The 21,506-nt window shown below is 48.7% G+C and overlaps 9 protein-coding genes across 9 annotated transcripts; 4 read left to right on the forward strand and 5 right to left on the reverse strand.

Annotated features, from left to right (window-relative positions):
• Positions 1–22: 22 nt before the first annotated feature.
• On the reverse strand, positions 23–5,274 carry VE01_10390 (uncharacterized protein). The gene is made up of 5 exons (XM_059464150.1): positions 4,358–5,274; positions 2,981–4,224; positions 2,432–2,911; positions 844–2,384; positions 23–792 (listed from the first exon to the last, which is right to left on the reverse strand). The coding sequence occupies exons 1-5, from the start codon at positions 4,677–4,679 to the stop codon at positions 399–401; spliced, it is 3,981 nt and encodes a 1,326-aa protein (XP_059319236.1). The 5' UTR covers positions 4,680–5,274; the 3' UTR covers positions 23–398.
• Positions 5,275–5,473: 199 nt separating this feature from the next.
• VE01_10391 (uncharacterized protein) lies at positions 5,474–7,747 on the reverse strand. Its single transcript, XM_059464151.1, has one exon. The coding sequence runs from the start codon at positions 7,486–7,488 to the stop codon at positions 5,692–5,694; it is 1,797 nt and encodes a 598-aa protein (XP_059319238.1). The 5' UTR covers positions 7,489–7,747; the 3' UTR covers positions 5,474–5,691.
• Positions 7,748–7,866: 119 nt separating this feature from the next.
• Positions 7,867–9,697, forward strand: VE01_10392 (uncharacterized protein). Its single transcript, XM_018279791.2, has 2 exons — positions 7,867–8,128; positions 8,182–9,697. Exons 1-2 carry the CDS (start codon positions 8,054–8,056, stop codon positions 9,457–9,459), a joined length of 1,353 nt encoding a protein of 450 aa, XP_018125292.1. The 5' UTR covers positions 7,867–8,053; the 3' UTR covers positions 9,460–9,697.
• Positions 9,698–9,874: 177 nt separating this feature from the next.
• PEX16 (Peroxisomal membrane protein pex16) lies at positions 9,875–11,577 on the forward strand. The gene has a single exon (XM_018279792.2). It carries the CDS (start codon positions 9,952–9,954, stop codon positions 11,275–11,277), a length of 1,326 nt encoding a protein of 441 aa, XP_018125293.1. The 5' UTR covers positions 9,875–9,951; the 3' UTR covers positions 11,278–11,577.
• Positions 11,523–13,749, reverse strand: ISN1 (IMP 5'-nucleotidase). Its single transcript, XM_059464152.1, has 6 exons — positions 13,386–13,749; positions 13,259–13,294; positions 12,959–13,114; positions 12,574–12,882; positions 12,355–12,507; positions 11,523–12,302 (listed from the first exon to the last, which is right to left on the reverse strand). The coding sequence occupies exons 1-6, from the start codon at positions 13,408–13,410 to the stop codon at positions 11,701–11,703; spliced, it is 1,281 nt and encodes a 426-aa protein (XP_059319237.1). The 5' UTR covers positions 13,411–13,749; the 3' UTR covers positions 11,523–11,700.
• A 229-nt stretch (positions 13,750–13,978) lies between these two features.
• VE01_10395 (uncharacterized protein) lies at positions 13,979–15,384 on the forward strand. The gene is made up of 3 exons (XM_018279794.2): positions 13,979–14,496; positions 14,683–14,860; positions 14,919–15,384. The coding sequence occupies exons 1-3, from the start codon at positions 14,289–14,291 to the stop codon at positions 15,283–15,285; spliced, it is 753 nt and encodes a 250-aa protein (XP_018125298.1). The 5' UTR covers positions 13,979–14,288; the 3' UTR covers positions 15,286–15,384.
• A 411-nt stretch (positions 15,385–15,795) lies between these two features.
• Positions 15,796–16,986, reverse strand: VE01_10396 (uncharacterized protein; the record flags this gene model as incomplete). Its single annotated transcript, XM_018279795.1, has 1 exon — positions 15,796–16,986. One exon carries the CDS (start codon positions 16,984–16,986, stop codon positions 15,796–15,798), a length of 1,191 nt encoding a protein of 396 aa, XP_018125295.1.
• Positions 16,987–17,753: 767 nt separating this feature from the next.
• On the reverse strand, positions 17,754–18,372 carry VE01_10397 (uncharacterized protein; the record flags this gene model as incomplete). The annotated part of the gene is made up of 3 exons (XM_018279796.1): positions 17,754–17,949; positions 18,006–18,138; positions 18,183–18,372. The coding sequence occupies 3 exons, from the start codon at positions 18,370–18,372 to the stop codon at positions 17,754–17,756; spliced, it is 519 nt and encodes a 172-aa protein (XP_018125296.1).
• Positions 18,373–18,872: 500 nt separating this feature from the next.
• On the forward strand, positions 18,873–21,429 carry TGL1 (cholesterol esterase). The gene is made up of 6 exons (XM_018279797.2): positions 18,873–19,063; positions 19,116–19,539; positions 19,594–19,673; positions 19,728–19,823; positions 19,875–20,170; positions 20,220–21,429. Exons 2-6 carry the CDS (start codon positions 19,505–19,507, stop codon positions 21,390–21,392), a joined length of 1,680 nt encoding a protein of 559 aa, XP_018125297.1. The 5' UTR covers positions 18,873–19,063; positions 19,116–19,504; the 3' UTR covers positions 21,393–21,429.
• Positions 21,430–21,506: the final 77 nt, after the last annotated feature.

The following is a 21,506-nucleotide window of genomic DNA, read 5'->3' on the forward strand; positions in this document are numbered from 1 at the left end:
AGCTTGGAGCACCACACTATTCCCGAGTATATGATGAGCGTCAGTAGTTTATCGGAGTTACAGGGGTCATGTTTATAAAAGTCACATAGGCTACTCTCTATATATACTACAATGCTCTGCACTTCTCTCGTGCGTATCATTAGAGAGACACCTTGCTAAAAAAACAGACTGGGCATGGAGATACCTCTCAACTAAGTTATCATTAATCGGAGGTTGTGGTCCTACAATAGTAAACGCCAAATAGATGCCCTGTTCTGGTGTAAAAAATCCCCTCCCAGCAACGCGGTACTGTGGGTATCTCTGTAAAAGCAAAATAACCTGCCCAACGCCAAGCTATGTGAAATGCATCTGCAAATAAACACATGCATAGCATGAGTTGACGCCCAATATAAACCTTCCTACCGAGAATATGAAGAGAATGCCGACGACGAACCCGAACCTCCAAGAGAAGCGTAAACGGGCATATCAGAGCGAAAGGACTGAGTATTCGAACCAAGCCCACTACGATTGACTATTCCAGTATCATGACTTACGCGAGGTCGGTCCATCGTAGCACGACTTGGACCATCGTTGTTACCAAAAAGGAAGACAAGCTCGTCCCTTCCCAGCCTACCAACGCTGCGACTGGCATTCTCATCCAGGGCGGCATCGACAAACTTGCGCTTGCGATTCTGAAGCTCAATGATGCGATCTTCCACAGTACCCTCCACCAAAATCCTATGAACACTGACCGGTTTCTGCTGCCCGATGCGATGTGCACGGTCAACAGCCTGCATTTCCACAAATGGATTCCTATATAATAATCAGTTGAAGTCCGCACGAACATGGCTTGTATAGTCCTACCAGAATGGGTCAAGAATAATTACTTGTGAGGCAGCAACTAGGTTTAGTCCTGCATTGCCAGCCTTCAACGAGACCAGAAGGATCTTGCACCTCGGATCATCGGTAAATCTGACAATGGCGTTATTACGTGCGTCTGCACTCATACCTCCATCGTAACGCCCAAATCCAATCCTTTCACTGTGGATGGGAACTTCCATAAGATCAAGTAGTGTGGTGAATTGACTGAAGATTATCGTCTTAACATCAGGAGCCGAATTTCGCAGGATGTCCATGCATTTATCGATCTTGGATGAGGAAACCCAGTTCTTCTTCAGGTAACGCATATACTGACGACAGCCATCTGCGCTTTTGGATGCCTTTTTTTTCAGCTCAGCCAATGATACGTGCTTGTCCTCTGACTTTTTCCCAGTCTTCTTCCTCTTGGGCAGCTTTTTCGACCGATGAGATTTCTTCGACTTGTCTTTGGAAACATCCTTGCTTCCTAGTGGCTTTGATTTGCTGGCCAACTGGCTCTTCTCATCTTCTCGCTTTGGTTGGCCACGAAAGGTTGCGAAAATATCGGCAGGCAAGTCATCATCGCTTCCATCACTAGCTCCCAGCATCTTAGAAAGAGCTTCCTTGCCCTCTTCCTCATATTTTATGGCCTCCTTCTTGCAATCGACCTCTATTTTCGGTTTGGTTTCCTTTGCTCTCGTCTCGAGGTCATCATCTTCGTCAGAAGAAGTCTCATAATCATCAGGAACAATGAAGTCCCTAATGTTACCGTTCTCGTCAGTCTCTTCAGGTCCGCTATCTGAGTCCGAATCTGAGTCCGAATCATAGCTGTCGCTATCTCCATCATCAATGTCATCAGCGTTGCTCGTCAGAGATTCAGAGTTGGGCATGTGAGCGCGTTGGAATGTTTCGTAGTCGATGATTTTTTTGAAATCGACCGCGCCACGACAGGTGGGACATTTTGCTGATGTCGAGTCTTCACCGTTGGCAATAGCCTGGTCAAAACTGCTTGTTATCCTGACGAGGCATTGTGCACAAGTATCATGGCCACAAGGTACCACAATACTGGGATTTGGAACTGGATCATAGCAGACGGGACACTCAAATGGAACTGTTGCATCCATGATACGACCAATAACATCTGGGAGAAGAGTTTTCGCCAGATTGAGCATCTCCTCTGCAGTTGCCTCTGTGGGGGCCTCTTCATAGTCCATAATGAGATGAGGATGACAGGCGGCCTGGCGAAGTCTCAAAAGGAGGACAAGGATATTAGAATAATTCTTGCCGATTGTACCAGCTTTGAGGTACTTGTTGAACTGAAGCTGGGTCTTCTTCTCTAGTGAAGTATAGTACTCCTGTTCGTCCTCGTTGAATATGGCATTTGAAACCACTTCCGTCTTTTCAGGCAGAACCAAAATTGGCTTCCCATCAATCTGAGATTGCTTGGTTCGGCGTAAAAGGATGGCCTTCAAGACTGCCTGGAGTTTCTTCATAGCTCTTTTCATATTGTACTCGGAGCCGGTGCCTTTCGTTAGGCAGGAGAACTCCTGGTAAATGTTAGATCAACCTTGTACCCAGTGAGAGAGCTACTTACGGATGAGAATCTGCTATATTCATTGTAAGGCTTGATTTTTAAGAAATGTATCAAGCTATATAACTCGTGGACACCATTCATCATCGGGGTTCCTGTCAGACAGAATCTTGTCTCGGCATCTAACAGAGAAGCAGCCTGAGCCGACTTGGTGTTTCTGTTTTTGATGCATTGAGCTTCATCTAGGACTACACGGTACCACCTAGAGTTCCTTCCCAAGAAAGGAAGGGTTGACTGGTAAGGCGTGTCATCCATGCCAGGGTGGGCTTCTTTTCTCTTCTCGATGTCCAAGTATCTTTTGTACTCAGCAGCGAGTGTTCCGTATGTTGTCAACACCACATCATGCGTACGGAGAGTTGACCAAGTCGCCTTCTTTCCTGAATGGTAAACAAACGTGCTGAGCCTATGACTAGATACAATCTTAGAAAGTATTTCACGCTCCCATTGCCTTATCAAAGCGACAGGGCCAACAATAAGAGTAGTCTATACACGTTAGTACAAGTGTCACGGAGACCAGCAGGCCTATGGTGAATAAAGAAATAGGAAACATACCTTCCGCGCCTTGTTATGCGAAGGACGGGATAACAGCAACGCCAGAGTGCTAATTGTCTTTCCGAGGCCCATATCATCAGCCAAGATACCGCCCTTGTTGGAACCCTCTTCCATCGATTTCAGCCACGTAAGTGCCAGTTTCTGATGTTCATATAACGGATATTTAAGACCCTCCGGTGTGCCCTCCCTATCCTCTACAGGTATCTCGGTGTCGGGTCGAATGTTCTCCAAGAGATCTTGTATTTCTTTCTCTGTTTTTCGCGGGTCGGTGACGTAGTTATAGATCTCCCCAGCTAGACCTTGGTTCAATCTATCTCGCATAGCAACGTAATCAACAGCGCTGGTCTGGTTAAGAATTTGTGCCAGTGGAGCATCCATCGCCGGGGATGCCATGCTTGGATATGCACCGCTAATCGATTGTCCATAGGCGTTGGGATAGTAACTATTGTTACTAGGATATCCACCCAAATAGGGCAGGGTAGAAGGTGGACCCTGGCGTGTATATGATAGGTAGCTTCCAAAACCTACATTGGTGGGGTGTGGCGATCTCGACAGATGGTGCCCTCGCCTATTCTCACGGAAGTCGGCCGAGGAAATGATTTCAATGTCTGAATCACTGTCTTGATCGGGGTAAGAGCCCGGCATTTTAGAAGGAGTGTTTGAGCTAAGTGTAGAGTGAGACGCCGGACCATTAAGCGTCAGATTCACAGATTGATGAACATGAGGTCTCTGACCTGGCTGCGAGCCTTGTGTGGCAGCTGGAACTTCGTTATCCTGGGAGTTTGTATTTTGAGAGTCTTTTTTCTGGGATCTTGATGGGGGTGGGTGATGTGAAATTCCCATCATACGATCATAAGCAGAGGGCCTCTTTGATGCAACAGGACGGATTTCAGATTGAGAAGGTGAAGAAGCAGAGTACCCATCTTGGAGGTGGCGCGCATACTCTCTATCCTTTTTCAATTTTGCTGCTGCTTCTTCGATTTCCCTCTGTCTGATCTTGTGCAACTCCAATTCACGGGTGACAGGGTCGGTGTAGGTGGTAGCGTATGAGGTCGAAGCACCAGTCGACGGGTTTGGAGAAGTACGCCTTGACTTGCTTCCAGTCTTTCGCGAGCTATCCAGTCCATGCAGCCCCTCAAACGATCTTTTTCTAGATGGTAGGCTGAAGTTTGCACTTGGATCTTTGATTGCTGTAGACCCAGAAGCCGAGCCTGATGGCGGGTGAGAGGGGTCCATTGTGTTGGCTGTAAGGCATCGTCAGCTGGAGATGCGAAGATAACGGTGTAAAGGAATGGGAGTTTAGTTAAGGGTCCGAGATGAATGGGAGGAAGTGCTGGCGCGGATACTTGCGACGAGGGAATATGCAGAATAACTCACAAGAAAACGGGTCAGTGGATGTAGGGTTGTAATTGGAAAAGGGAGAGGCGGATCCAAAGTTGTTTGTATGTTGTTGTTGTTGTGATATATCCCCCCCAAGCACCGAGGCGCCAATGTGCGGTCCTGTTACCCCTCCTCGAAGTGCCCTCAATTGCGTCTCAATACGGGCGATCTCAGCCTTGATGTCTGTTTCGGCCTGTTCAGATCCCTCCGTGGTCTTATCAAGTGTAAGGAGAAGAGTTTTTTGGAAGACCAACTCATCGGCTAGTTCATCAGGAGAGACATAGGCCTCTAGAGGGGATATGTGCGAGGCGAACGCCATATTTGGGAGAAAGAAGGTGCCGAAAAGATCGGCCAGAAGTTCGTCTTAAATGGCAGGAGCTACCTTACTCAGGGCAAGACCAGTCTAGGCCGAGCGGGAAAGAGAAAGAAGGTAATCGGGTGTATAAGTGTTCATGTAGTAGGGAATGATGGTGGCGACATGGGAAATATGAGGCTCTACGTTCCTCCTTCCTCCTTCGCCCTCCGCCTTTCCTCCTTCCTCTTCCTCAGCCTTTCCGATACTTCCTTTACTTTCCAGGGCGGCCTTTACATTGGTCACGCCACAGGACGAGTCAAAATAAGGCAGAATCAGGCAAGATAAGACGAGGCAAGGCTGAATGGGGTGTGCTCAGGCAAGTGCAGCGGGCTGGCGAATACTGGCGAATAGATACCTCAGTGGGTGATCTAAGGGGCGGGTTATTGGGTATACGGATCGGATGTGCTGGCGATGTGTAATGTTTAGGCTTGGGGTGTAGAGTAAGAGCCGCATCAGTTTGGTGGCGACAGTAGAGGTATGCGCGGTATGCGCGCCGGACAGTCGTTAACCTATCTGTTTATCCCCACCACGCCATGTATGGGCCCAACCTCTCTCCCGCGTCACTGCGCGTGTATAAATGGGATAAAAATTTGGTGATCTAGCCGGGTTCCAAAATCCACAACACTAGGCTACTTGCAGATTTAGTACCTGCGAGAGCCGCCTGGCTACCTAGAGTGTCGAATCGGGTAAATCATACCAATAAACCATACCGATAAATCATACAGATAAATCATACCTACTCTTGTACGTACATAGTATGGTAGGTACCCAAATTTACAAAAGTTACCAAGTTACAGATAAGTGAGGCAAATACAAAAGAAAGTAGGTAACCTTAGACAGCCACTAAAACAGGGCTGCCGCCTTGTGACATACAAACTTGAAATAAATTGCATATTATGGTGCGGAAAGGGCGTTAGCAGTTTCGTCTTTACTGATATACATTTACTGCTACACATCGTTGTCCGTCGCCTTGATCTTACGTAAAGTCATACACCACCAGTGCCTTCCCTCCATCTTCAGCCTCCTTCAAGACAACCACAACCTCGTCGTCAAACCCTATCCAGTCCCCTCTGTTCGTTGTCTGAACGCTGCCGGTTCCTGTTCCTGTTCCTGTGGTATGCGCTTCTCCGCGCACCCGCACACTTTCCTCATTCACTACTCTCCGTGACCTTAGCCCTCGTTCTAATTCCCACACACGGAGCTCCTCTCCTCCGGAACTTATGCTGACTGCCTTGCCACGTACTCCCACATGTGCGCCTGACACAGATGATGTATGCCCCCAGAGCGTCCTCGCTGCACTGATCTTCAGATCGTCCAGCGTTGATGTCACCAAATAGAGTGCGAGCGTATTGTTCGAATGGCTCGCCAAAAGGTAAGGGTGAGAGTAGCTGAGGCTAGATGGCCGTGGATTGGTGGGCGGCCTTCCAGGGCCGGCAGCATTAGGAGCTGAGCTGGACGTTGATGGTGAATTCTCGGCTGAAGAGGATATCGGTGACAATAGAGGATGGAAGCCCGGTTCTATCGCAGACGCGAGGCGGGAGTGCGAAATAGTACCGTTGTGAGAAATGTGAAGTTCTTGGAGACCAACAGACCAGCCACTAGAGTAAGTAGGTAGTGCATAGGCTATCGAAGCTATTATTGTTTTTGGAGTGGCCCTTATTGAGAGTGAAAGTGGAGGCCAAGTAGTCTGAGACTTGAGCGAGGTAATAAGTCGTGTAGACATGGTCTTAGTTGGAGGTTTGTCACCTGTAGAGAAGGTTCTGTTTGGGGCCTCCAATACATCGACGTCGCAAATTGATGTGCATGATTTAGAGGCGGCTTTGTCTTCGAGGATATATAAGGACAAGGCCTGGTCCTCTGTAACTGTTAGTAGATGTGGGTGAGAATAAGCGGCAGCAACCAGCGAGGCACCCTCCTCACCCGACCCGGACCTCGATAATATCTTCAAGAAGACTCCGTCCATCTCCACCGATGTGATATCAAACTTCCAAATTCCAAACCCGCCATTCTTGAAGCCAATAGCGGCTCTCACCGCGCCAGTTTCTAAAGTATAGTCCAGTGCCAAAGCAGTGGGTGCTGATTGGGAATCATTATCGAGATCCACTCGTGCAATACATTTGCTGCTCGCGCCATTCCTCTGTAAATCCCACACACGGAGGCCACTAGAATGGTCAACGGTTACTACTTTTCCATCGACAATTCTAACCATCAAGCTCCCTGTGTCTGGATTCTTGTCCTCCTGTCCTATTGGGTGAGTATCCATCCCCTGTCCGTCTGCCACCAATCCAATTTCTCTCACATCTGCAGAACCTCGACTCCAGTTATGCTTTAATCGGTACTTGGCCTTCCAGTCTATGCGCGACACCGTGGGTTTCTCAACATGGCCTCCCGTAGGATCAAGGCCCTTTTGATGTTTAGTTTTTTGTTGCTTTACCCAATAATCTTCCTTATTGGCATCTTTCCCATCTCTTTTCCTAACACTTGGCCGAACAAACCGATCCCAATAGAGGCTTCGCCACACCTCGCCGTCGGTGCTTAATGCTAGCCATCGCTTTGATACGCCGTGACATAGAAGTACCGTAGTAACAGGAAGAAATTGTAAAATTCTAATGAGGATTTCATCTGAAAGACATGAAATCATGTCCCCATCAGAGTTGCAGTTTGCTCCCTCATGGGGGAGGAGTCGTGGCCTTTTGCTTTCAGGTTCATCAAAACCATCAAAGGCCCCTGTGCGTTTCTTTGCGGGCATTATCTTGTGTTTTTTTGAATCCATTTCTGCGTCCTTTCCTTTCCAAGGGCTGATATTCCAGTGTCGAAGTCGGCCTATAAATTATATCCCCACACGGGGGTCATCGGCGTAGTATAATCTCCCTGTGATGTGTAGGGGAAAATATTGATTAGGTTCAAGCAAAGACCACTTATTTCTAGTAATGGATGGCAAGTGCTTTCCTGGTTTTCTTTCCTGGTTTCCTCCTCAATATAGTCAGACAGCGTGGTGTGCACGTGGTGGTACGTGGGTGACTGGCTGTAATGACGAGTTGTGCTCCACTGATGCTGTACGTGGCGCCGGCAGTATCCCCAGATAAGGAAGAATAATAATCCGAGTGGAGTATTGTGTTGATATGGGACACGAACGCGTTTCAAGGCAGATACCGAATCTCATTGCTTCATTCTGCTTTCATATCCTATGAATTGGAACGCGTACTAATTAATATGTTAAGATTGTTTCTTTGATATTGCAAGACCTTAGGTCTAACCTGTGGTGGTATTACGTTGGTGCTGTTGACGCCAGTCTCCGAAAAGCAGATTCAAAGACCTTGCCTGTCCAAACGGCGAACATGGCAACTACTATCGACCCAGTGCTCCGCAGCCGGGTTTTGAAGGTCGTCTTCATTTCTCTTCTACTAGATCTTGTATGTCCCTACCACAATGTTTAGGTTTGAACAAAGGCTAAGTGCTGCGCTAGATATCTTTCACCTTCATCCTTCCTCTCTTTCCTCGATTACTGGAGTTCTACCGCTCCTTGGAACCAACCGACATTGAATCATCTCCCACCGTTTTAACGAGCGTTTTGCGTTCTCTTAATTCGTACAAGAACGCATTCTCCCGTCCCATCGACTCTCGCTATGATATCGTGATACTCGGCGGCGCACTTGGCTCTCTGTTTTCAGGCCTCCAGGCAATCGCTGCCCCCATCATCGGGGCCTTGTCTGATAAGTACGGCAGGAGGAAAGCCCTGCTAATCAGCATGTGTGGAAATATTGCGAGCGTGCTGTTATGGCTTCTGGCCACCGATTTTAGAACCTTCTTACTGAGTAGAGTCGTGGGAGGGTTGAGTGAAGGCAATGTGCAGATCGCAACTGCGATAGCCACGGATATTAGTGACGACAAGCAGAGAGGAGCGACAATGGCCTTGGTGGGTGCCTGTTTTTGTATAGCTTTTACTTTTGGTCCAGCCCTTGGCGCCTATCTCAGCACCATATCGCTTGTGGCCGCAAATCCGTTCGCAACAGCGGCCGGCTTCTCACTTTTCCTCATCGTGGTCGAAACGGTCTACCTTTTTTTTTATCTCCCAGAGACGCTCCCAGCTATTACGACGGGTACAACTCCAACCACGGGCCCTTCGTCGAAGCCAAAAGGAACTCCAGAGGCGCCAATCCGCACCAATTCGCATCTACTGCTCAACAGCACTCATCTTATGTTTATCCTTGTGTTCTCTGGCATGGAATTCTCTCTTCCCTTCATGACGCATGACCTATTTCACTACAGCGCCGGTTCTAATGGTCGGCTACTTGGTTACATTGGCCTCATCGCTTCTATCCTTCAGGGCGGCGTCACTCGGCGACTCCCTCCACTCGTTTGCGTGCGCCTTGGGGTGGTGTCATGCCTTATTGCTTTCATTATTCTCTCGACCACCACTACTGTTGTTGGATTATATGCTGCATCTACATTATTGGCAGTGACGACGGCGACTGTAGTAACAGGACTTAACGCCCTAAGCAGCTTTGAAGCCGGTGCAGGTGAGAGAGGCGGGAAATTGGGAAATTTAAGGAGCTGGGGTCAGATTGGGCGTGCGATCGGGCCATTGGCATTCTGCAGTCTTTACTGGTGGGCAGGCAGAAATATTGCGTACCAGAGTGGTGCTGTGGCAATGATGGTAGTGGTTGGGTTTGTTTTTGTGGGATTGAAAGACCCAAGGAAACAGGAGACATTGACTGATTTGAAGGAGAAAAAAGAGATATAAAGATACGAAACTCTGTAAGATATGAAGTTCTGTGACAGAGACTGCACATCATGACCATTACATTGAGAGACTCCTTCTTATATCCTTTGATTACTTGGTAACCCTGACAAGACGCAACTCTCAAAACATATTTGTTACTTTTATTGATAAAGTAGCAAGTTTGCAACACTACCATTAAACATCTTGTCCATCTTTAAATCTATAACCCTTATCCTTCAGGAAATGAAATTATATCTCGAATCTGTTAGGAAAAGGCTTGCGAAATTACCATGGCACTTCCATAAGAAGGTCTGAGAGGATGGCAGTCCCTCATATCCATGTGAATAATGTATGCCTAGTATGTCAGGTTCGGAACTAACCACTGCCTCGGCACGACCCTTTGTCCCAGCATTCGCTCTCTCATTATGATGCATCTCCACGACATAACCGTCATTTCATGCCACTGTTACTTCTGCCATCCCGAAGGTTAGATCCTTACGCATCTTCAATCTGATGGCCACGACGGATTTATACGATAGCGCTCTTGCGCCTACCGCCTCACCCTCGATTTCCGTGTCGCTTCCTCCTACTCCACCACGTTCAACATCCGATCCTACAGATACGCACGCTTCGGAATCTGTATATACGGCGTCTCAGCCTCCTCAGCCTTCAGTTATGCAGTCCCAGCTACCCGAGGGCGTCGACGCGAACTCACCTTCAATCCTGTCTATGCTCAAATCCGTTCCGAACCATTTGCACGCCAACCTCCCTATGCCACATGAATGGCCCTCTCTCTACTCTGGATTCGTTCTCAAAAATGCGTCCTCTGTTGCGCAAATCGAATCGGCACTCCGTAGCCTCACTTACATCATCCCTGGCCGGTTTCGCGACGCTGAGATTGCCTCGGAATCTCTTCATTCCTCTATCCAGCTGCTCTCACTATATCACGACTCACTATTAGCTCGCGCTGTCGCAAGATTACCTGGCATGCCGCGTGTCGATAATCCCCATACTCGGTATACGAAATACTGGACAGGGAAGTCGAAGGTATATACAAGGGTTGCATTGGTGCTCCAATGCGCGCAGTATACGGAGCTGTTGTGGGAGATGACCGCGAAACGACGCGGGGAGAAAGTCCGATGGCGAGTTGTGGTACTCATAGAAGCGCTGAAGGCTTTCTGCCGACTGTTACTCTTGCGTATAACTGGCGGGCGCATGGTTGTCCCACCGTTACCCGACCGGGAGCCGATCCCAGAGGAGCCTACAGATGACAACGAGTTAGAGTATGGGGAGGATGAGTTTTTTGTCAAAGAGGAGAAGAAGCCAAAGGAATGGTCAATGCCGCGGACCGGTCTAACTCTCCCGGCTCTACCGAGCCCCAGTGATATCAGCAGCTTTCTCATGCGAAAGGTTCTGACCGCTGATGACATCAAGCCCGCCACGACTCTCCTGTCACGCATCTCTGGAACGGCACATCTCGCAGAGGTTCTCCATATCCTTCGACCAGTACTATACGCCATCGCCATGTCGCGAAACAAGGACAAGAAGAGCTGGCGGCCATGGCTTTTTGCGATCGCCATTGAACTCTCTGCGAGACAGTTGCGAGCTGAGAGAGGGCGTAATGGAACGCGGGAGACAGCGCTGGAGAAAGAAGAATGGAATAGGAGAGGGCGGGCTATGGGTTGGTGGACGTTGAGAGGTGCGTTCTATGAGAATGTGACGAAAGGCTGGGTGCAAAGCTTGGTGGGTGCTAAGTACATGCCGGGCTTGGTGGGAGGTATTCTGGAGGATTATGCATTTTTATGGGAGGAGTATCATTTCGCATCTGATGATATGTAAGAGTCTGAAGGACGGACGCGTTAATACGAGGAAACGGCAAGAGCTGGAAGCACGACGACACGGATTTGCATCATTGCACAATCTCCAGACACGGTGCAGCAAATTGAAGTCAGCGAGCTTGTTATACTATCAAGGCGTATGGGGTGGTGGAGTCGGTAAAATATGCGGCTGGATCCACCTTCTGGGAGATTTCGTGCGGCGTTTGGTTTTACTGTATATTATTTGATATCGTTACGTAGCATTGCACCAGTGTCATGGAACAATTATAATAACTAAACCGAAATCACAGCCAAACTTTGGACAGTATGAGACAAGCAAGCTGTAAAGCGTACAATGGGTCTAGCTTTCGCAATTGGTCTAACAAGACAATTCCTCAAACATCTCATGTCCATTCCATCCTCAAGTTTTGGGTATGGTCAACAGTCAAACTCTCTTCCGCTCCGCCGCCCTCATAAACTCTGCTACCTCGTCTAATAAGGTCACGCATTCGTCTGGATTTGCCACCCACAATGTAGTAGCAACCCTTCTCGCGCGGAAATCGTTTGCGCCATTCGCTGAAAGGAACTGGTCGCCAACATGCATCGTTCTCTTCCCTTCAATACTTCTACCAAGCCTATCCCCAAAATATTTTTGGCAGACTAGAACTCCCCAGCTCTTGTCCCCAATATCAACAAAGACGTCGTTGCCACCGTTAAAAGCACAGAAAGGGAGAGTCTTTGAGACAGGAGACATCTCGAGAATCTTCTGCACAACAAGCACTGTCTCCTCCAGGGACTCGCGTGGAAACTTAGCACCCTGAATAGTGGGTACGATTCCGACTGCACGTTCTTTGCGGATGACAAGGGCAGAGAGGGAGAGATTCGTAATGCACTCATTGAGGGCGGCTTCGGCTTTGTCGAGGAGCGCTTGGATGACGGGTTCCGACCAGGTGAGCATATCATCAAGGATCCAGGAACGGCGTGGGACCCATTCAAGTAGATGAGGCGAAGAGATGGAATACTCGAAGAGGAAGTTTGATTCGCCCCCTAGATTCGTTAGAAGGTCACAGAGAGGGTCACAGATAACGAGAGCACTTACCCATGACAACGAGATTATGTTTTTGTTCGATAGTTAGAACTTTGGAGTCTCTGATGGCTTCAAGAAGACCATATAGGCGTTCAAAATAGCGTTCGGCTTCCGTGTAACCCGCTGCTGTGACAATACCAATTTTGGTGTTTCTGCTCATGAGGTCTAAAATGCCAAACTTAACAACTGCACGGGCTATATGACTCCGGATCAACCGTATAACTGACTAACCTATGATTCGCGTGATGACAGGATTATCCGGTTCCAGGCTCTTCCCGTCATCATAAAGAGTCACATCACCATCGAATGTAGCCAAATCTAAGGCGCCAGCTGCTGCAACTCCCATGATCTGAGCGGTATTTAGGATAAGGCGGATATCGTTGAATGAGGGTGGCACAAAGCGCCTTGACGAGATGAACCGTAGACTATCCTGGTATTTGAATGCCTCTGCCAGAGGGAGCCGAGTAAAAAAGTTGCCAATGCTAGGAACCAGAAGCTTGAGCTTTGATTGGTGTTGGAGGCCGTCATCTTGGTGGTTGACTGGACAGTGGTTGGAGGCATAAGCTCATGAATAACACGTATCAGGTCGACGAGTAACAAGGGTATATAGACATACTGTGATCATCTATCATTTCCTCGACATCTTTCATGATCTCAGCATAGCGTCTGCAGGCTTCAGCTGCCATGTCGGCCACGGTGCCTCGTGCTTCGAAGACACCTGTAGGCTGGGAGTGCAGCACAAATGGAACAGCCAGGAGGCCCTTTATCCATTCTGGTCAGAGGTAAGCGGAGGTCATTCATGGGGGATTGACATTGGTGCAAGATAATATAAGGAAGTTTGTGAAGAGAAAGGACACTGAGCAATAGGGAAAGGCCGAAAAATAAAATAATGCCAACAGTGGCGGCTTGCTCTCACCTATAAACTGGTCCCTTCTATGGGTCTTGAGGGCATCTATAAGATTGGATGGCTTTAGCACATTCGACCAGCGACTCACGTGCTCTCTCACTGTGATCGTCACCTCAAGGGAGGAGCCAGAACATACACTCAACTCGGTATCTAGTGGTCATATTGGCACCCCGTTACGGTTATTTGGGTTATATCGAAGTAAAGGGTGACGGATCCAGCAGTATCCACAGGAATTGGCAGAGCCGGTTCAGAGAGGGCGGGCACTGTGAGTTGGCAGTTTACCCTGTGTTGGATAGCACAGTAGAACACAGTGTGTGACCTGAATGGATAGTGCAAGGGTGAGTACGACACTGTAAGGTTGAGTATAATACTGTAACTGTAAGGCAGAGTATGTATGATACTGTAAGGTAAGTACAATACAGTACAATACAGTACTAAGTGTGGTAGAGTTGATAGAGTGGCAAGTGTGAGTGTGAGTAAGTGTGACCGGAGGAATAGAGTACCCCGCAAAGCAAGGATGACAATAAGGTGCAAGGGCGATTAGATGACCCCTGTACCTGTTGCCGCTTTTACGCGGTTGCTTGTTTGGCGATTGGCGATTGGCGATTGTCGATTGTCGACAGACGCGGTCTTTCCCTTTCTGGTAATATCGCGGACCGGCACCGGCATGGCAGGCCACGTCACGCCATGATGGTGGTTCTGTGCGCGATGTACGGGACAGGAGGGACAGGGAGAGTACGTACGTGCATACATACCAGTATACATAGAGATTTACTACTATAGTACTATAGTTAGTTAGTTAGTATACACACAGTCTCCTCACAGTAAGCTCCCAGTAAGGAGGTCCCGAGGTATGAGATATCTATATGCAAGGACTTTAGTGGCAACCTCCATCTTTTATATATAAATGCGGTAATATCCTGTCTATTTTTTATCTATTCGCATCTATTCACATCTGTTCCCATCTATACAATACCCATATATATCTATTTATATCTGCCATCTCGGCCTCGTCATACGTCATACGTCATACGCTGCAATGAAGGACAACGGCACCCATCTCTACCCAAATGAGCATGTCTCCGAGAAGGTTACAGATTATGCCTTTGAACACTCCACCAAGCTTCCAGACTACATCACGAAGCACCATGCTTGGGGTTCCGACCAACCAAAGGCGGGGTTCATGATCTCGCCCTTCCAGACCCAGTTCCAGATCTGGTTTGCAAAGGCACTTGGAGCCAAGAGAAGTATGCACGTCTAATCTATCCTGTCGTACAACGTGGCGGATCTTGTATCCTGGGCCGTACACTCTCTGTCCCACCTACCCCATGAATTGCTATAGTCTATATTCCTCGGGGAGGAGCAAACTATGTCTTGATATACCAATATTCCAACTCTACAGCCTTGATAGCGACAGCACTAACCTTTACCAGTCCTCGAGATTGGTTGCTACATCGGTTTCTCAGCCCTTGGCTTTTCCGAAGCAGTCGGTCCAGATGGTCACGTCACAACTCTCGAGTTTGACCCGGAATACGCCCAGATTGCACGTGAGACCTTCGAGAAGAATGGCGTGAAGAACGTCGAAGTTATCGTCGGAGATGCGAACAAGAGGTGATTTATATATTTCCCTCGTCTATAAAAATAAAATGCCTTGATTGACAACTTCTAGTATTCCTGAGCTGGCCCTGGCCATCGACCAGCCGTACGATCTGATCTTCATCGATGCAGACAAGATATCCTACCCCAATTATCTCGCTCTCATCCTTTCACTTTCAACGTCCACTAGTCAAGTGCGCCTTCTCAAGTCTGGAGGCACAATTATGGCGGATAATATTCTCCGCCGTGGTGTTGTCGCTGACAGGAGCGCCTCAAACCCAAATGCCACCCCCGAAGAGCTTTCAACTGAGAAGGGGGGTAGAGCCGAGCAGTTGGTCGCTCTGGATAGGTTCAACAAGGAACTTGTTCAGAACGAGCGACTTGAGACCTTCCTGCTTCCACTATTCGACGGGTTGGGAATGGGGAGGCTGAAGGATTAGTAAGGCTAGGAGCATAGTTAATACTGTAGCCTACCTGTCTCGAGCAAAGACGCCAGAGATATAGTTACACCAACATCTTTATCTACCTCTCATTGGCGTTGTTCTCCGATTTAGTCACTTGCACCAAATCCAAATGTGACGTGGCTACAATTATAAACGCATTTCGGCACTGATGAGTTGACAGATGTTCAAATGGTAACTTTAGACTACATGCCGGACTAAAGTACCGGACAAACAACAGCGCCATCTGTGGCTTCTAGGTCAACACACCATGAGAACAATCTTGTACTCGTTTTCTATGAGCTGCCAATCCGGCCATCTCAAGCTCTTGTACCAGCTTCACCCCTGAGCAATTCTCTTCAGACAGTTCCAAACAACGAACCAGAGTCCAACAAGTATCGAGATATCTCGACTCCAACTGCTTTCGGTATCCACTGCCTTTCTTTTCAGGTAATACTGACTCTTCCCATGTCAGATTGCATTCTCTTCAGACGATGGCCCTGGTTGGCATCAGTTGGTCAACTGCGAGCCATAGTTGTCGCAATGGCGAATCCAAGCTGTCCACCCGTTCTTATCGGACCTTTCTACATTTCCCAGGACCGTGACAGGCTCAATAACTATTCGGATACGTTGTGACATCTTCTTCTGTGCGTTATTTAGGTGGCCTAAAGCCTTTAGTTGTTGCTTTCTCGCCTTTTCAAGCGTCTTGTCTTGGGCCCTGTTGGCCTTGGTTTGGACCTTGTTGGCCTTGGTTTGGGCCTTGCTAGGCTGTAGTGCTGTCCTAGATACTTTGGAATGTGCTGCAACATCCTCCGCAGTAGTATCGATTTCCTCACCATCAGCTACGGGCTCAGCATTTGCCACTCTAGCCTCGATTCCCCATGTGTCGGATAAGCGGTCGACATGTCCTCCATGGTATAGATCCATGAACTCCATACCGACACCTTCCTCTGGTATGTCGACCCTCATAAGGAGACCCTTGGGGCGAAACAGGTTATTCTGGGATGCCCGAACATATTCGAAAACCTTAGAAAGCGATTTTTGAAAGTCGAGTTTCTCGGATTTCCCGCCACGCCCACCAAACGGAAGAACCAGGCGAATCGGAGTCTTCTTCTTCTTCTTCTTACGTTGGGGGGTAATGAGTGAGGTCAGATAAGCTGTAAATTTATTCCAGTCTTCCTCGAGTATCTCATAAGCAGCCAGCCCGGGCGGGTAAGGGAAGCCGTCGGCTACTCGACCCTGCGAAGGGACTTGAATACCAGTCTGGTATGGCTTCGCAGTGAATGATGGAGTAATCGCCAAAAGTCTCGTGGTTCTGGTATGGATGTTTTCAGAAATAGGCAGTGCTACGGACTTGTCCTGCGCATAAGCGTCCTCAGCAGGCTCATTTGGACGGGAGCCCTCTTCAACATCTGCAACGACAGAGGATATTTCGATTTCTGAAGACTCAGCTACCCGCTTAGGTATCTTAGCTACAGGTGTTTCCGATGGTTTGTTATCCGATGGTCCCAGTTCCACTGTCTTGGCCTCTTCCTTGTGTCTCACGACCGGGGCACCAGGGGTCTCTTGAATGCCGTCGATGGCGCCTAGGATGGATGGCACAGGTGCTGTTACTAGCACCGGTGCTGCGGTTGAACTTCTGGACAATTTGGAAGGGAAAGCAGTTCCAGTTTCGGGTTTTGATGTGGCGTTTCTCGTCATGATATGTACGACGGTGTCTGCTGCTTCTTGTTCTGGCGAATTAAAACGCGGCAGCTCTGCGTCACTATCCTATCCAGACACTTAATTTCATGGTCTCCTTGAATCTAGATTTGTAGTACAACTGTCTGATGTTCGGCGCCAGTGTGCATTACGTACCGAATGCGGATTTGGGTGGATAATAATGTGAACGGTCGACATTAGACCTATTCTCAGACTGCCAGGGAGCAGGTTACGGCGTCTTTGGCCTTGTTCGATGAGGAAATAGATTGTAAAGTTGCAACCTGCCAATGGTGATGTGAACAGGATACAGATAATATATAGTGATCTAGGAGAGTTGTGCATATGATACTTAGGTATATGAGCTGCGTAATGAATGAGGATCAAGACGAAGGAGAGTTGACTCGAGTAAGAGAAAAAGAGGAAGCGGGTTTGAAAGTTGCAGAAAGTCCCATCAGTTGGCAGGCACGAATGGCTGGTGGACCATTGGACCTTCCTTGAACATTTGGTGAAGTAGCTATCTAACTACGACACACAGAGGATGCACCGTTGAATTATTATTCGTTTATGCGCCATCAAAATCACAAACCCCCCAAACTGCCATAATTACGACCCAGGACTCCTTCGCTATGTGAAATGACACTATACCCTCTCCCAACGATCTTTATCTTCTCTCCCTGTCCGGCTGAGCCCTGCTTCGGCTACGACTGCGATCGCTGCTGTAGCTGCTGTAACTCAAACTTCTCCTCCGAGTCCCATTACGATCTTCGTTATCTCGCCTCCCACCGCGCCTCCTCGGGGATCTTGACGTGGATGAGTAGGTTCTGGAATGGCTCCTGCGCGCCCTTGGCGAATGAGACCTGGACAATGACCGTGGTCGATAGGTATCTGACGGCGCACCTCTGTTGTAATTTCTGTTTGGGGATCGACGCCTTGGTGGCGGAGGCCCTCGAGGGTCCATTCGTGCTCGTGGTTCAATATTTGCGCCTCCCCGTCTTGCCAGTGGCGGTGCTGGTGAGAACTTGCGCCTTGGAATGACAATAGACACACTTATCACAGCGCCATCCAATTGCGCCTCATGCATATGGGCAATGGCCTGGTCGGCGTCCGCTTCAACCGCGTATAGAAGATAAGCTGTACCACGGTTTGTACCGACTGTACGGGTTAGAAAGGTCCTATTGAGGGTCGACACAACTTACATTGTCTGTTCATGGGCATATCCATATCAATAATCTCACCGAAGCTCCCAAACAATTCTCTGAGGTGGTTCTCATTTATGTTCTTGGTGAGTCTCTCAACCACAATCTGGAACCTGTCAGTAACAATTTCATTCGTAGCACGCGACAGCGCATTGCAGAGCCAGCTAAAAAAGGTGAGTGCGGATTTCATACCTTTGTGCTTTTCACATCCGGACTTGGGCTGCGTGATATGCTCCTGGTGGCTCTGCGGCCTCCGTTTCGATCATATGAGGGGGAACGTGAGCGGCGGGGTGATATAGATCGCCGGTGCAAGGGTGGTGGAGAGCGAGAATTGTCCAGACGAGGTGAAAGAGAGCGTATGGGTTCGCGCCCACGAGATAAAGAACGCCGAGGCATCGCAGGTCGAAAACTGGATGGTTTTGGACGAATTGTTTTGCAAAATAACCGGAGAGCAGGGTCGTACACAAGGATGATGTATAGAGGTTGTTTTGCGTGTGGTATGTTGCGTATTGTGTTTTGCTAATTGAATGCGATGTGAAGTCAACGGGCGCGGCTGTGGGTTAAGCCTTGGAGTTTGAGTTGAACTGAACGCGTCAGAAACGCCAAGCTCCATGAGCACACCCAGATTTAATTGCTCGCTTATCGCTTATCTACTCCACCACGATGACGCGGGGCAAAAATAAGGATTGATGGTGAACCCAAACGATCTGTGTGCTGAATAAATTAACAACAAGTTAGATCGGATGGATACACTGATAGCCAGTCATCTATCTGGCTCTGGCAAACAAAAAAAAATCCCTCAAAAGGCAAAAAGAAATGCCCACATACGGAGTTGAACCGTAGACCTCGGCATATCACGTGATTTCACGTGACCATGAATCGTACTAGTGCCGCGCTCTACCAACTGAGCTATGGGGGCTGATAGTTATTAAGGGCACGCAAAGTATAGCTCTTATGCATCGTACCACTAAGAGACCCCTTCGAACACCACGAAACAACAAACGATGGCATTTGTAAATCCCATACTTCGGCTACAGGGCCATAAACTTGATTTCGGACTTTAAACACCATTGTCACCCTACCTGTCCCTCATTCTTTAAACTCTATATTCTTCTGGTTCGTCCATCGAACTTCACTCTTCATTACCTCTCCCAATCCGTCTCTATCATTATCACGGAGACCTAGATCCTGAATCGGGCTGACTAAAAGGGACATAGCCAGGATTCACACGTGATAGAGCTGGAGCTGGAGCTGGACGGGGGCGACGCCAACAATGAATTGAGCTGAGGTGAGCTTCTGGCGTGTGTAAGTTTGGGACCAGCATGTGGCGCATACCATTTGTGTCCAGGCTCAACCTGTAAGTCTTCTGGCTGTGGAGGAATTCGCTGAACATGCGCTGATAAGGGGATAGGAGCGAGTATGTAGCACTCGTCGTCTCCTTCGTCTTGGTTGGGCTAGAAGCACTTATTCGAGTCCTCACTCTTGCGCTGCGTAGGATACCCCCCAACACTCCTATACAAGTCCTCCATAGCTAATATTTTATAGCCACGAGTATAATAGCCCTGTGTTATCGAGCGTCGAAACGACTATTCCACTATTTTACATCCACCGCAGCGAAGAAGTCGGTGTCCAGGCAAAGCTGTATGTACCCGCACCCGCTTGGTAATTATAAGACTGACATTATTGCTACAGCCCGGTCGAGCGCCATCCGCGATGCTTCCGATTTTGTCGACTTATGCGCACTGTCAGGCTACCTGGCGGAAGAGCATGTGGTACAAACCTCAGATGGATACTTGCTTGGACTCCACCGACTTGGCTGGAAACGAGGAGAGGAGGGTGTCAGGGTCAATTCATCGAAAGGCGGCATAAAAAAACCCGTGGTATATTTGCATCATGGGCTGCTTATGAATAGCGAAGTGTGGGTGTGTCTGACCGACGAAGAACGCTGTCTGCCATTCCACCTTGTGGAAAAGGGGTACGATGTCTGGGTATGTGTATCCTACCTATATAGTCTTGGGACTTACTGACCGTTTATAGTTTGGAAACAACCGTGGGAACAAATATTCCAAGAAATCTATCCATCACCCTCCGACAGCAATAGCATTTTGGGATTTCTCAATGGACGAATTTGCTTTTCATGACATCCCAGATAGTATCGACTACATCCTCTCTACGACCTACCAACCGTCGCTGTCATATGTTGGATTCTCCCAAGGCACAGCACAGGCTTTTGCTACACTATCAATACACCCGAAATTGAACGACAAAGTCAACGTGTTCATAGCGCTCGCACCGGCGATGTCCCCTGCAGGATTACGGAACGGCGTCGTTGACTCGCTGATGAAAGCTTCTCCAGAGGTTCTGTTCCTCCTTTTTGGCCGTCGCTCCATCCTGAGTTCAACGACAATGTGGCAGTCTATCCTATACCCTCCAATATTTGTGCGTGCCATCGACACCTCCCTGGCCTTCCTTTTCGGCTGGTACGGAAAAAACATCTCCATGGCCCAGAAGCTCGCGGCCTACCCCCATCTCTACTCCTTCACCAGCACCAAGAGTGTAGTCCACTGGTTCCAAATCATCCGCACCGCCTCCTTCCAGCTCTACGACGACGATGTCCAACCTCCACTCCGCCTCGGTAGCGTCAGCAAATATACCAAGGTCGCCCGCTTCCCAACCCGCAACATCAAGACCCCCGTGGTCCTCGTCTACGGCGGCTCCGACTCCCTAGTTGACATTAACGTCATGCTGAAGCAGCTCCCCGCCCACACCGTGGCGACTGAAATCCCACACTTTGAGCATCTCGATCTCCTGTGGGCCCGCGATGTCGACACTCTCGTCTTCCCGCACGTCATAGACGCCCTCGAAAGCTTCTCTGACTCCGGGCATACTGAAGAGCACTTCGCCAAGTACCGCGCCGCACGCCATGCCTCCCTTGGGCCGGGAGCGCGGCGCCCTCATAACCCAACAGAGTCGGCCTCCAAATCTCTAGGCAGCAGTTATGCTGATGTAGCAGCAGTTACTCCCGACATTGACGGCGAGGATCTTGTCTCGGATGGACCGCGTCGGAATACCGAGGGCGCGATGCCTTCTCTTGCGGGCCGTAGGAAGATAAGGGGGCGTTCCGGGAGCGAGAGGATTGAATACGACTCAACCTCGTCGTCTGAGATTGCACATGCCGCAACTGCTCGGGCTACGGAAGATGAGAAGTGAGGAGGTAAGATGCAGTGCGTGGGGGTACATATGAGATCAATCTGATCGATCGCTTGTATATATCTAGATAAGATACATGTACATATATATATATATATTTGTTAGATATTGTTC

This window comes from Pseudogymnoascus verrucosus (genome assembly GCF_001662655.1).
Source record: "Pseudogymnoascus verrucosus strain UAMH 10579 unplaced genomic scaffold scaffold_81, whole genome shotgun sequence".
Classification (NCBI taxonomy): Eukaryota; Fungi; Ascomycota; class Leotiomycetes; order Thelebolales; family Thelebolaceae; genus Pseudogymnoascus; species Pseudogymnoascus verrucosus.

What these genes read in the sequence shown, in the direction of transcription:
- TGL1 (XM_018279797.2), top strand. Translation starts at nt 19,505, where the DNA reads ATGTGGCGCATACCATTTGTGTCCAGGCTCAACCT. An exon ending in GTCGGTGTCCAGGCAAAGCT is followed by an intron (nt 19,824 to 19,874) that starts GTATGTACCCGC and finishes TTATTGCTACAG; the next exon opens with CCCGGTCGAGCGCCATCCGC. An exon ending in AAAAGGGGTACGATGTCTGG is followed by an intron (nt 20,171 to 20,219) that starts GTATGTGTATCC and finishes GACCGTTTATAG; the next exon opens with TTTGGAAACAACCGTGGGAA.
- VE01_10392 (XM_018279791.2), top strand. Translation starts at nt 8,054, where the DNA reads ATGGCAACTACTATCGACCCAGTGCTCCGCAGCCGGGTTTTGAAGGTC. An exon ending in TTTCTCTTCTACTAGATCTT is followed by an intron (nt 8,129 to 8,181) that starts GTATGTCCCTAC and finishes GTGCTGCGCTAG; the next exon opens with ATATCTTTCACCTTCATCCT.
- ISN1 (XM_059464152.1), bottom strand. Translation starts at nt 13,410, where the DNA reads ATGACCACTAGATACCGAGTTGAGT. An exon ending in GGAAATGATAGATGATCACA is followed by an intron (nt 12,883 to 12,958) that starts GTATGTCTATAT and finishes ACCACTGTCCAG; the next exon opens with TCAACCACCAAGATGACGGC. An exon ending in TGTCATCACGCGAATCATAG is followed by an intron (nt 12,508 to 12,573) that starts GTTAGTCAGTTA and finishes TTGGCATTTTAG; the next exon opens with ACCTCATGAGCAGAAACACC.
- VE01_10390 (XM_059464150.1), bottom strand. Translation starts at nt 4,679, where the DNA reads ATGGCGTTCGCCTCGCACATATCCCCTCTAGAGGCCTATGTCTCTCCT. An exon ending in ATCCACTGACCCGTTTTCTT is followed by an intron (nt 4,225 to 4,357) that starts GTGAGTTATTCT and finishes GATGCCTTACAG; the next exon opens with CCAACACAATGGACCCCTCT. An exon ending in CGCATAACAAGGCGCGGAAG is followed by an intron (nt 2,912 to 2,980) that starts GTATGTTTCCTA and finishes TAACGTGTATAG; the next exon opens with ACTACTCTTATTGTTGGCCC.
- PEX16 (XM_018279792.2), top strand. Translation starts at nt 9,952, where the DNA reads ATGGCCACGACGGATTTATACGATAGCGCTCTTGCGCCTACCGCCTCA.
- VE01_10391 (XM_059464151.1), bottom strand. Translation starts at nt 7,488, where the DNA reads ATGGATTCAAAAAAACACAAGATAATGCCCGCAAAGAAACGCACAGGG.
- VE01_10395 (XM_018279794.2), top strand. Translation starts at nt 14,289, where the DNA reads ATGAAGGACAACGGCACCCATCTCTACCCAAATGAGCATGTCTCCGAG. An exon ending in GGCACTTGGAGCCAAGAGAA is followed by an intron (nt 14,497 to 14,682) that starts GTATGCACGTCT and finishes AACCTTTACCAG; the next exon opens with TCCTCGAGATTGGTTGCTAC. An exon ending in GTCGGAGATGCGAACAAGAG is followed by an intron (nt 14,861 to 14,918) that starts GTGATTTATATA and finishes GACAACTTCTAG; the next exon opens with TATTCCTGAGCTGGCCCTGG.